A 14,098-nucleotide genomic window follows, 5' to 3' on the forward strand; every position below is an offset into this window, starting at 1 on the left:
TAAAAATTCATATTTTTAATATGTATGTATATAACAATTTTTAGATGATAAATCATATATGTATCATATTCAATGTTGTGTAGTGTTTGATATATATAGTGTAGTGTAGACATTGGTAAAGTCAGTTGATTTTGAATACCGAACATAATTAAGGAAATAATAATTAGAAATTATTATATAGCAGTAATTACCCAAAAGATACCCATTTTAACCCCACTAGACAACCCATAAATCTTGCAACCTCTGTGTAGAAAAAGACATACCACAGCAGGGGTATCAAGACCACGGAGCAGTTACATCAGTACATAACAAAATTCCTTTCTCTACTTTGCAAAAGTCGAAGAATGATATGGTCTCTTCGAGTCGACCACGAACTCCTAAGATAGAAGCCGATTCGAGATGGCTAATCTCCCAAGAAATATAGAGTAAGAAGAGACTTTGGTTCAAAACCACTTTTTCATTCATATCTTCCTCCATGCAAATTACAGAATTTAAATAGCAAACGGACGGTTACTACTATGAAATGGAAACGTGCACTAAACTAACCCACTTACCTACTCTTAAGGGAATAATGGAAACATGCTAGTAATTTAAATAAACTACAACTAAATAAACTGACTACACTTCTAATATCCTAACATAATGGAACATGCATGAAAACACACACGTACAACCACAATTACTCTTCAACTGCTACCATTTGACCCATTAAACCAATATGGATCGATCCATGAGCCACTTATCCTTGCTCGTATCAAAGAACGTAGAAGTTCGTTTCTGCTGCTTTTGTTTCCCGTGAATATCAAAACATTCCACTTGAATATAACTATATAAGTAAGAAGCTCCGAGTGAGATTTAACCGAATTACATGAAGAAAAGAAAACCATCACTTGATTTGACAGATTTCTTTTCAAGAAAGAGTAGAGAAGTATGAATCTTTTTGCACTTGGCACCACACAGTAACCTTGTTGTAGACCTTCATTAGTCCCCTACAACATCCACAACATCAAATTAGATTGACGATTCGTGGGAAAAAGGCGTAATTTTTGGCTACCAAATATAACAGTTTGTTTAACCTGGACCTCTCATCATATACATCAATGTAAACAGGAGTATTCCGAAAGGATAAGCGGGCCCGTCGACAAGAATTCATGGATCAGCCATTGACACCTAGCGTTCGTCTTCTTGAATTCATAAATGATAACCATATATAAACTGAGTGGAATTTATCTTACTTGGACTATGACAAAGCTAGCCCAAGAAAAGCAACCAGCAGTAATCATGAGAGATCCCTTAATCTGATCATGAGAACTTTTGGTGTTAACCGAAGATTGTTGATGAATCGTATGCTGATATGTCCATGGAAATTGAATCACGGGGCCCGTTATTAGTGTCATTATCATCGCTCCCCCAACCGTCACTAATGTACCTATGATCTTCCCTTGGCTATGTAAACTCTTCATCTTCACCTTCTCAAGTCTACCAAAAACAAACAAGCCCGGCCCATTTACATGTAGCCATAATAAACTGCCTGATTAATTAGAGAAAAAAATTGATTACCTTAAGATCCAAGCCATAACAAAAGTAATGGCAGGGACGATGTTACACATAGCCGTTGCAAAGGTTACCGTTGTTAAATTCATTCCAGAATAGTACAAATTCTGGTATATCACAGGCCTATTGTACAATATCAACCACCATATAACAATTATATATGCTTAAAATACTCTCTAGCAATTCAGACTTGAAAATTTATAACATGGACAGGCTACAATTTACAAATATAAGTCTTGATGAAGATGGAAATAGTCATTTTTGGCCTAACTTTCCTGTTTGGGTCAAAAAAAGCAATGATCAAAAAAATGATGGCATACAAGAAATAATTAACATGAAAGATCATACCTTTCAAAGAAGAAAGCAAGAGAAGCAAAGCAGAGAGCTGCAAACGTGTTTCGATAAACAGCGAAAGTGTAATGATTTAAGCCTTTGTTTAGTGCAGACTTAACCACTAATCCGTTAACTGCATATGAAGTCTGCAAGAAAATCATGAATATGAAAGGCTTGGTACGAACATACACCCGCTTAAAACACTCTTTAGACATGCTTCTGAAATTTTCGAGTTATGTATCTTGTGAGTACAGAGTGGATTCTGGTGGTATATATACTAATACAGTTGAAAAGTAGTCTTCATGGATGCATGCGCTTTGATTTTTTCTAATTTATGTTTAAATATTATCTGCTTCTTGCAGAAATTTTAGCTATAAGGATCTTGCAGATAAGTAAGTTATAATAGTAGATATAAATAAGTAATACAGCTTATCAAGTTAGTCAAGAATAAAATAAGTAAATACATAGCATAATGCGTAACAAATTAAAAATGGTAGATCATCTAATTTATATAATTCACTACAAATTCATTAAGACATTGCTGTAAGATACCTGTAACAAAGTTTTAAAAGGTTGAAGGATCTAATAATCTCTGCAAATAAGTGTAAGACGTGGCACTCGTTGAAGCATGTCATGACGTACCACTCGTGGAAGCGGCTGCACTTGTAACCTTTTGTTGACATAACTTTAGCAATCAATAAACCACCCTTGTAACATACAACCAACACAACCATTAAGGAATCACATTAAGAATAAAACTAAGAGGGTGTTTGGTTTTTTATTAGATTAAAATACCTTTATTGCTTCTCCAACCATTTGAGGTGAGAGGTACAACCCTTGAAAAAAAGTCTTCATGATGTCGCCAGGTGTCGAGCCACAATCAACCCCGAGTCCCTGAGCAGAGAGTCGAGCTGCTGCAGCCTTAACCCATTTTTCTTTCCCTGCAACGGACCCACCGCATGGTGAAATTGTTCCACCGGGATTTTTAATCAAACTTCCTGCAATAAGATCTGCCCCGTGTTTATCCGTTATCATAAATATCCGATTCGTTTCTAAGAAACGAAATAAAAAGTAAACGTAACACCATCGTAAGTTCAAGGGCTTTTGTGAATTCACCATAGCAATTATCCACCATAACCATACAATTTGGATTTTGCGTCTGCATTAACACTATTTTGTCACATAACACATGGAAATAATAAGAGTATAATGAAAAGAACAGTATAAGAGTAAATTAAAAACCTTGATAATGTGTATTGCCCTAGCTATTTCGTTGACACTTAAACTTTTACGCCAAGAATATCCATATGATCTTTGAATAAGGGCACATTTAGTTTGAGGTTTTAAAGCAAAATCAAGAGCATCCCAATCAAGCCCCCCATCATCTGCAAGCTGAAACAAGTTGAACGGTTAATTTCCTTTAATAAGTTTGACCAATTAGAGAATTAAAAGATAGCCAAATTGACCGGTCCAAAAGTAAACAAGCCGAAATGAAAGGACCCGTTCATATACATTATAAACGATTCACAATAGTTGATTACATCGCGAGGTATTTGACCTCTATATGATACATTTTACAAACATTGCATTCGTTTTTAAAAGACAAACTTTCTTTACAACGAAAGTTGATGGCATGCACACCATTTCATAATATATCCGACTATAATTGGCTTAATAATAATCTTGATGAACTCAATAACTTGAATGCAACGTCTTTCAAAATATGCCATGAATGACTCCAAGTAATATCCTTAAAATGAGCTAATGCACAGCGGAAGATTTCTTTAATACCTGAGAATAAACATGCTTTAAAGTGTCAACCAAAAGGTTGGTGAGTTCATAGGTTTATCATAACAATCATTTCAATATATTAATAGACCACAAGATTTCCGTTTATAAATATATGTACACTCGCAAGTGTATAAAAGTATTCTATAAGTTGTAGGCACCCGGTAACAAGCCTTAACGTTCATGTTTTACCCTGTGAAGTACACCAGATCAGGTGTGTTTAAAATAACCTCGAAGTACTAAAGCATCCCATAGTCAGGATGGGGTTTGTCAGGCCCAATAGATCTATCTTTAGGATTCGCGCCTACCGTACATAGACAAGTAGTTTAATGTTACCAAGCTAAGGGTATATTTCTGGTTTAAACTCACGTAGAATTAGTTTTAGTACTTGTGCCTATTTCGTAAAACATTAATAAAAGCAGCGCATGTATTCTCAGTCCTAAAAATATATATAAAAGGGAGCAAATGAAACTCACCATACTGTATTTCGTAGTAAAAATACATATAACGTCATTTAACAAGTGCAAGGTTGGCCTCGGATTCACGAACCTATATTAATTATATATATTTATATGTTGGTCAATATTTGTCTAACAATTTTTGGTCAAGTCATAGTGTACCACAATCCTAATGCTCGAGACTAATATGCAAAAGTCAACAAAAGTAAACTTAACCCAAAATGACTTCTAAAATTTATACGTGTTTATTATATAACTTAACTATAGTCATTTTATATATTTAAATATATTTATTAGATTTTATAATAATAAGTCATTTATTAATAAAAATTTATATTAACGTTTATATATGATAAAATATACTTTTATATATCTTAAGTAGTAAAATTTATAAAGTTCACTTAATATCGTAAAACTATAGTGGTAAGTATTATTAATGTAATTATATTACGCGTGGTAAAAAATATCTTTGTATCCCCTATTTATTTGATAAAATAATATTAATCATAATAATAATAAGTAAAAGTTGTATTATTTTGTAATAATAATTATTATTATTCTATAAAAAAAAATAACAATATTTATATTTACTTAAAATGTTATAATGATAAAATGATAATACTAACATAATAGTAATAATGATATTTTATAATAACAATGATATTTCTATTAAAATAATAACGACGATAGTAATAATAATCATTTTAACAATAATACTAAAATTCAGTTGACTATAACTTCTAATCCGTTCATCGAAACCATTCGATATCTAAATGAAAAGTTCTTAATTTTTCGCTAGCTTTCTAATGACATGCATATCATATACCCTATCTCAGTAGCATATGTATCTAATTCAGGATTCAACAAACCTATCTAAGGACAATATCGAATGTACAAGCATGCATAATCCTATATACTCGAGCACTAGTCAGGGATACACTATTGAAATATAAAAGTTAAGTTATGAGTGCTCACGTATCAATATTGAGATTCAATATTGCAGGAAAGTACGTAGACGAAACGAAAATGATAAACGTTAGGTTGACCTCACGAGCAATACCCTCGATCAATACCCATAACCTCCATAGCTATAACCCATAATTTCCTTAGCTCTATCCCGTTTGAAAACTTATTTTAAAATCGTCTGAATATAACTCCGTCATAGTATTTTATGTATACTAATAATATCTTGAAATAATACAAAGAAAATATATATATGTGTAATTCGATTGAGAGAGTTTAGAGAAATATATTTTCAAGTTTCTATGAAATAATGAAACCTATTGAATTCTATTTATAATAGATTTTTGAATTATTAAAGTGAATTATTAAAGTATGAATTATTAAAGTGAATTATTAAAGTATGAATTATTAAAGTGAATTATTAAAGTATGAATTATTAAAGTGAATTATTAAAGTATGAATTATTAAAGTGAATTATTAAAGTATGAATTATTAAAGTGAATTATTAAAGTTAAAGTAAGTAAAAGTAAAGTAAAGGTAAAGTTAAAGTATAGTAAAAGTATAAAAACTATGTATGTATAATACGTGTATAAATATATATAATATTAATTTAAATCGTTATATATATTTAATGAAATAAAATATAAATATCGTTATATTTATTATACTGGTTAAGTAATGAGTTGTCAAAAGTGATTCTAGATATTTATAAAAGTTATATACGTTTTAATAATAAAGTTCTTTTTAAACTGAAAACGTTTTTGTACGTTTGAAAATAGATTAATAGAATATTATGGAAACCAATTCTCCACTAGCTTTTGTCTAACTTTCGTAAATGACACTTTTTATTTTTATTTATAAATAGCTTTACAAATTATTCCGAATATCGTTAAGAGGAATAGATTTCTCAAATCATAGTGGACCTCTCAACAGAGACTTGTAATCATAATTCAATGTTTCTGATAATTCAATCATTTAATATATATTTTTTAATTTCGTCGATAATCATATTGAAACAAATACGTTCATATAAAGCATTATACTTTTAAATACTTTGTTGACATTTTCAATTTATAACATATACACATATACATACATATTCATATATGTTCATTTAATGGTTCGTGAATCATTGGAATTTGGTCGAGGTTTAAATGAATGTATAAATATAGTTTAAAATCCTTGAGATTTAACTTAACAAACATTGCTTATCGTGTCAGAATAATATAAAGATAAAGTTTAAATTTAGTCGAAAATTTCCGGGTCGTCACAGTACCTACCCGTTAAAGAAATTTCGTCCCCGAAATTTGATAGAGGTCGTTATGGCTAACAATGAGAATGTTATTATGACGATTATGAAGTTTTATCATGTCTAAGAAGTATGGATAAAATAATTCGATTACTCAAAGCGTATGAGGGAAGTTATCGTAAATGAAGGAAATAAGATTATAGTGATTCGTCATATCTTTTGACGTCATCACAATTGATCTCCGAATTTAAAGAAAATCTTTGTAATCTATGTTGGATTTGATGCTTCGGTGATTAAGGAGATTATGATTCTCTTCGAATTAATACGATAATCCATCTTGATTTCTCTGTCGGGTATTTCACTATAAATCCACCTCCTTCGTTTCCTTACAACTCACACCTTCTATTCTTTCTCCCTCAACTCATATTTTAAAGTATTTGTCAATATGCTTCACCCAGTATTGATTCTTGATATACTCTTAACTTTCATATCTGTCATTCTTCTTTTTCATCTACCACCGGAGGAAGTTATTTTCTTCTACAATTACCTTGGGGTTATTGTGTTTTTCATTCTCCCGTGTCTTTATATTGCTATACGCATTGATATACACGGTTTGTAATTTCGAGGTTGTTATCGGGCTTTATATTCTCTATTATATTTCGGAGCTTCATGCTTTCATTTTCTCTTCCCAGCCTTAAGTCAAGCGGATAATGGTCCAGAATTCGTAGATATGAATTTTTGGATGAACATAGTTAATGTTCCAAGAAGAAAATCGTAATGGCACGATCTTAATTTGGCAACTTACCAGAATATCTGAAAATATAGAGCTATCAAGATGATATGTTCTTAATATGTTTGGAAATTGGGTAGATAGTAAGAGTCGTGTAAATAGTACATGATGACGGTATGTTCTATGAATCATCACGTTCCATTAGAAACTCAGCATGACTTAATGTAATATAATCACGTTGATCAAGTGTCATTATATTATACTAACTCATGTTTCAGTTCCCAACACTGCTTTAAAAACATTCATAATTTAAACTCGAAAGTTTATAGAATATAGAAACTAATAGTTTCTTATATGATGTAACACTGATAGCGCAAAGAGATAAATGACCTCAGATAAGATTAGTTGTGAAAATATCTTCAGAAATATCGCGGATATTTATAATGAAAGATATGATAATATCTTAGAATTTCTAATATTGATGGATGATGATGAAGATTTGTCTGTAAAGGTTTAGAATAAGAAGTAAGGTGTTTGCTAACGATTTCAGTAGACACTGAAACATTTGGATCCTTTGAAAGCAGGTTTAGTCTTTGTGATTTGTCCACAGCCTCCTTCATGGTCTGCTCAATCCATTTTCCAGTTTCAAACCTTCTCTTTTTCTCAGCTTTACCACCATACTATTCTTTATCATCAAACTTTTGACTGTTAAAGTCGTTTACAGTTTTTGCTGCTTCATCAGCATTTTTCCAATTTCGGAGAACTAGTTCATAGTTTGGGATGTTTTTCAGAAAATTCACATTCGAAGTATGTAAGTCTAGGAGATAGACGTTATATGTATACATATAACTTTTAATGTAAAATTATCGCGAAATTCAAAATACTGATTGCTAATTCCCAGTAGTTGGTGTGACAATTATTGTTACAGGATGTAGGTGAGTACATGATGGGGTTTTAATGAATAAGTATAGTGGATTTTCGGAGAGGCTTAAGTCGAAGGTTAATGAAGTTGTTGATAAGTTTACTGCTAATGTGACGAGATATGAAAGGTTCCCCGGTAACCATGACGAAAGGGCAACGTATCTATCGAGGTTATAATAAGACTAGTCCGACTGAAAAGTCGAAGTTGACTTGCTGGAGCTGCGACAAAACTGTCTACTTTGAAAAGGAATTGAAAAGTCATTTTAGCTAATAAATGCCAAAGGGTCTGACACGGATACGCGTCGAACTATGACTTTGGCTTCGAGAGCTTTTTAGGTACATAAATGTGGGTAATATGTGGTTGGATCATCATCTCGATTGTTCATTGTTTGAAGTGTCTTCGAAAACTTCGGAGAGTTTGAACACAGTTTGTAATCGTTAATATACATATGATGTTCTAACACAGTTTTGAAGTCAAAGTATAGCTTTGAAAGATGTAGGAATCTAAGAGTGATGATTTCGGTTATATCTTGAATCGAATTCTGAGATTTTAAAATCAGAATATGTAATTAGATTTTGAATGAGTATGGTTGTTTTGATTTCTATAAAAGAATGTATATTGTTGTGAAAGTAGGGAGTATAATGGATGACTTGCTGAATCAGATTCGAAGAATGTAATATATTAATTGTGAATTTATATATCTCTTGGGTATTACCTACCCGTTAAAAAAAAATTCACAATTAATATTTTGTACAAAAGAATTTTATTACAGTCTTTATGGAAATATATATGTGTATATTTCTTCAGATGTAATATAGATTTAATGAGTTAATATTAAATTAAACTCATTTGATTTATGGTTAAGGCTAGGATAGATAATTTCTAAACTTTAGAAATTACATAATCGCCGTAGAATGTTTCCCCAATGAAGTTATGAATCAATACTTAATCGTTGTGGTATTCCTTGGTATCTACATGGCGTATGACGTCGATGCTCGTGGGACAGATTGTGAAGTTGAGGTTTGCGATGCGGTTGTTGTTGGTGGTGGTAATGGTACTGTTGATGTTGTTGATGGTGGTACTGGTTATGCTGCTGGTGCTGCTGCTGGTGTTTGTAACCTTTGCACCATATTCTCCAAAGCCACTACCCGAGCGCGAAGCTCGTTGACTTCTTCTATTACACCGGGGTGATTGTCGGTTAGGACGAGCGGATAAATAAGATCTAGAATTTGGTGTAGTATATAATCATGACGAGATACTCTGGAAATGAGAGAGAAAATGGTGTTTCGGACAGGTTCGCCAGTAAGTGCTTCAGGTTCATTGCCAAGAGGGCAATGTGGTGGATGAAAGGGATCACCTTCTTCTTGTCTCCAATGGTTAAGTCGATTACGAACCCATCCCCAATTCATCCAGAATAGATGATGGCTAATTGGTTGATCCATTCCGGTCACGCTGCTTTCGGAGCTCATGTGGAAATCCATATCGGCATAGCTGTCGGAATCCGAGGAACTCAAACTGGTTGAGGGATCCATCTTGTATGATCAGGGAAAGAATTTTTTTTTTATGAAATAGATTGTAGAATTTAGATTTGGTATTCTTCAATACATAATTTACATATGTATATATAATACCAAAATCCCATAAATTACGGAGGAATCTTTGAAAGATGTCAGTCAAAGTTCACAGTAACAGATATGCTAAGATAAGAATTCGTCTATACACTATTATGCAATAAATGTAGGAAAACGCGTCTAGACTTAAGAATGATAAGCAGGTAATTTCCTAAGGGTGGTAAGTAGATGATTTCAGACTAAAAATGATAAGCAAAACTTTTGACATGCAGACACGGTCGAAGTCCAGACTCACTGATGCATCTTAACAACTATCAGTTATACACACTAATGCAAGACCTGGTTCGCTAAGACCACCGCTCTGATACCAACTGAAAGGACCCGTTCATATACATTATAAACGATTCACAATAGTTGATTACATCGCGAGGTATTTGACCTCTATATGATACATTTTACAAACATTGCATTCGTTTTTAAAAGACAAACTTTCTTTACAACGAAAGTTGATGGCATGCACACCATTTCATAATACATCCAACTATAATTGGCTTAATAATAATCTTGATGAACTCAATAACTTGAATGCAACGTCTTTCAAAATATGCCATGAATGACTCCAAGTAATATCCTTAAAATGAGCTAATGCACAGCGGAAGATTTCTTTAATACCTGAGAATAAACATGCTTTAAAGTGTCAACCAAAAGGTTGGTGAGTTCATAGGTTTATCATAACAATCATTTCAATATATTAATAGACCACAAGATTTCCGTTTATAAATATATGTACACTCGCAAGTGTATAAAAGTATTCTATAAGTTGTAGGCACCCGGTAACAAGCCTTAACGTTCATGTTTTACCCTGTGAAGTACACCAGATCAGGTGTGTTTAAAATAACCTCGAAGTACTAAAGCATCCCATAGTCAGGATGGGGTTTGTCAGGCCCAATAGATCTATCTTTAGGATTCGCGCCTACCGTACATAGACAAGTAGTTTAATGTTACCAAGCTAAGGGTATATTTCTGGTTTAAACCCACGTAGAATTAGTTTTAGTACTTGTGCCTATTTCGTAAAACATTAATAAAAGCAGCGCATGTATTCTCAGTCCTAAAAATATATATAAAAGGGAGCAAATGAAACTCACCATACTGTATTTCGTAGTAAAAATACATATAACGTCATTTAACAAGTGCAAGGTTGGCCTCGGATTCACGAACCTATATTAATTATATATATTTATATGTTGGTCAATATTTGTCTAACAATTTTTGGTCAAGTCATAGTGTACCACAATCCTAATGCTCGAGACTAATATGCAAAAGTCAACAAAAGTAAACTTAACCCAAAATGACTTCTAAAATTTATACGTGTTTATTATATAACTTAACTATAGTCATTTTATATATTTAAATATATTTATTAGATTTTATAATAATAAGTCATTTATTAATAAAAATTTATATTAACGTTTATATATGATAAAATATACTTTTATATATCTTAAGTAGTAAAATTTATAAAGTTCACTTAATATCGTAAAACTATAGTGGTAAGTATTATTAATGTAATTATATTACGCGTGGTGAAAAATATCTTTGTATCCCCTATTTATTTGATAAAATAATATTAATCATAATAATAATAAGTAAAAGTTGTATTATTTTGTAATAATAATAATTATTATTCTATAAAAAAAATAACAATATTTATATTTACTTAAAATGTTATAATGATAAAATGATAATACTAACATAATAGTAATAATGATATTTTATAATAACAATGATATTTCTATTAAAATAATAACGACGATAGTAATAATAATCATTTTAACAATAATACTAAAATTCAGTTGACTATAACTTCTAATCTGTTCATCAAAACCATTCGATATCTAAATGAAAAGTTCTTAATTTTTCGCTAGCTTTCTAATGACATGCATATCATATACCCTATCTCAGTAGCATATGTATCTAATTCAGGATTCAACAAACCTATCTAAGGACAATATCGAATGTACAAGCATGCATAATCCTATATACTCGAGCACTAGTCAGGGATACACTATTGAAATATAAAAGTTAAGTTATGAGTGCTCACGTATCAATATTGAGATTCAATATTGCAGGAAAGTACGTAGACGAAACGAAAATGATAAACGTTAGGTTGACCTCACGAGCAATACCCTCGATCAATACCCATAACCTCCATAGCTATAACCCATAATTTCCTTAGCTCTATCCCGTTTGAAAACTTATTTTAAAATCGTCTGAATATAACTCCGTCATAGTATTTTATGTATACTAATAATATCTTGAAATAATACAAAGAAAATATATATATATGTGTAATTCGATTGAGAGAGTTTAGAGAAATATATTTTCAAGTTTCTATGAAATAATGAAACCTATTGAATTCTATTTATAATAGATTTTTGAATTATTAAAGTGAATTATTAAAGTATGAATTATTAAAGTGAATTATTAAAGTATGAATTATTAAAGTGAATTATTAAAGTATGAATTATTAAAGTGAATTATTAAAGTATGAATTATTAAAGTGAATTATTAAAGTTAAAGTAAGTAAAAGTAAAGTAAAGGTAAAGTTAAAGTATAGTAAAAGTATAAAAACTATGTATGTATAATACGTGTATAAATATATATAATATTAATTTAAATCGTTATATATATTTAATGAAATAAAATATAAATATCGTTATATTTATTATACTGGTTAAGTAATGAGTTGTCAAAAGTGATTCTAGATATTTATAAAAGTTATATACGTTTTAATAATAAAGTTCTTTTTAAACTGAAAACGTTTTTGTACGTTTGAAAATAGATTAATAGAATATTATGGAAACCAATTCTCCACTAGCTTTTGTCTAACTTTCGTAAATGACACTTTTTATTTTTATTTATAAATAGCTTTACAAATTATTCCGAATATCGTTAAGAGGAATAGATTTCTCAAATCATAGTGGACCTCTCAACAGAGACTTGTAATCATAATTCAATGTTTCTGATAATTCAATCATTTAATATATTTTTTTTAATTTCGTCGATAATCATATTGAAACAAATACGTTCATATAAAGCATTATACTTTTAAATACTTTGTTGACATTTTCAATTTATAACATATACACATATACATACATATTCATATATGTTCATTTAATGGTTCGTGAATCATTGAAATTTGGTCGAGGTTTAAATGAATGTATAAACATAGTTTAAAATCCTTGAGATTTAACTTAACAAACATTGCTTATCGTGTCAGAATAATATAAAGATAAAGTTTAAATTTAGTCGAAAATTTCCGGGTCGTCACACGAAACCAAGCTAAGTAACAACTTACTGCAACTTCTCGATACTTGATTCCAAAATCTTTGAGAGAACCTAATCCATTGCCATCTCTTATTCCTATAACTTCTTCCAGAGTATCGTAAGGAGCAACAACAACCGACAATAACTAAAAAACCGAATCAATCATTACAAAACTCATAATGATAAAATGCACAAAAAGATACTATAGTCCTTTGACGATTTAAAGTAACAAAATGAAGTGTTACCAAAATGAAGTGTTACCTCATCACCCAGCCTTAAGAAAGCGAAAAGTGCACAGGTAATAGCATGAGTTCCTGAAAAAAACTGAATTTAAACATATTAAGTCAACTGAGCATGTACAAATAATGGTAGAAAGAACCCATGATTGATTATTTATGAACTTGGTGAACCTGTGACCGGACAATTGCAGTTTCAGCACCAAATATAATAACAATCACACATCATACATATACTAATTATAAAACTATTGAATGAAAAATCAAGAATGACTCAAGTATCATGATTTGATTCCAAATTACGGAATCATTATAGTACGTACTAATCTATAAAAGTAAATTTTATGCAACAGTAACAAAGACATACACAAACAACATACCGATTAAAATCGAAAAGGGGAAACAGATCGAAACCCTAAAAATAAGCTCAATCATCATCAGAAAAATCATCACATTAAGTTACATTATCTGCTCGAAAACATCAATAATAAGAATAAGAATTAATTATTATAAAATACCTGCAAATCGATGAAGATTAAAAACGGTTGATCGATGCTTCGTCGATTTTGATATAGATAAACTGAGAAAATTTGAAGGATAAGTAGCAAATACTTATCAAATTAAATTCTAGGTATCCATTAGGTATGGAAGAAGATTAGTCGATGGATGAAGAAGATAAATTGATTTACGGCATTTAGTCCTAAGTTTGGTCAGGATGATGGATCCGAATAGAAAATTTTTAAGGTCCCGTGTTTTTTTTTTTTTTTTTTTTCCTTTTTTTTCTTTTTTTTTTCAAGGGTATTAAGGGTATAATATTGATTAAGAATGATTTATTAGCTAATATTTTAAGTGAATGTTTAAGGACGGTTAGATCAAGGGCTATTGTAACGTAATTTTCTAATCTAACGGTAATTAAAAGGGTTTTGAAAACAAATATTAGCTAATCTAGACTCTCTTTTAATGT

At 30.8% G+C, this 14,098-nt stretch overlaps 1 protein-coding gene and 1 long non-coding RNA gene across 2 annotated transcripts; both read right to left on the reverse strand.

The window, feature by feature from the left end:
* Window positions 1–512: 512 nt before the first annotated feature.
* Window positions 513–1,773, reverse strand: LOC139897566 (uncharacterized). The gene is made up of 3 exons (XR_011776655.1): window positions 1,561–1,773; window positions 1,077–1,479; window positions 513–989 (listed from the first exon to the last, which is right to left on the reverse strand). It is a non-coding gene; the product is annotated as an uncharacterized lncRNA (long non-coding RNA).
* A 16-nt stretch (window positions 1,774–1,789) lies between these two features.
* Window positions 1,790–13,828, reverse strand: LOC139901204 (uncharacterized; the record flags this gene model as incomplete). Its single annotated transcript, XM_071883934.1, has 10 exons — window positions 13,824–13,828; window positions 13,653–13,714; window positions 13,160–13,212; window positions 12,930–13,043; window positions 3,130–3,279; window positions 3,004–3,046; window positions 2,683–2,897; window positions 2,440–2,594; window positions 1,903–2,106; window positions 1,790–1,829 (listed from the first exon to the last, which is right to left on the reverse strand). Coding segments are annotated over exons 1-10 (1,041 nt in total), but the record flags the coding sequence as incomplete, so codon positions are not given.
* Between the last annotated feature and the right edge of the window lie 270 nt (window positions 13,829–14,098).

This window comes from Rutidosis leptorrhynchoides, chromosome 3 (genome assembly GCF_046630445.1).
Source record: "Rutidosis leptorrhynchoides isolate AG116_Rl617_1_P2 chromosome 3, CSIRO_AGI_Rlap_v1, whole genome shotgun sequence".
Lineage (NCBI taxonomy): Eukaryota > Viridiplantae > Streptophyta > Magnoliopsida > Asterales > Asteraceae > Rutidosis > Rutidosis leptorrhynchoides.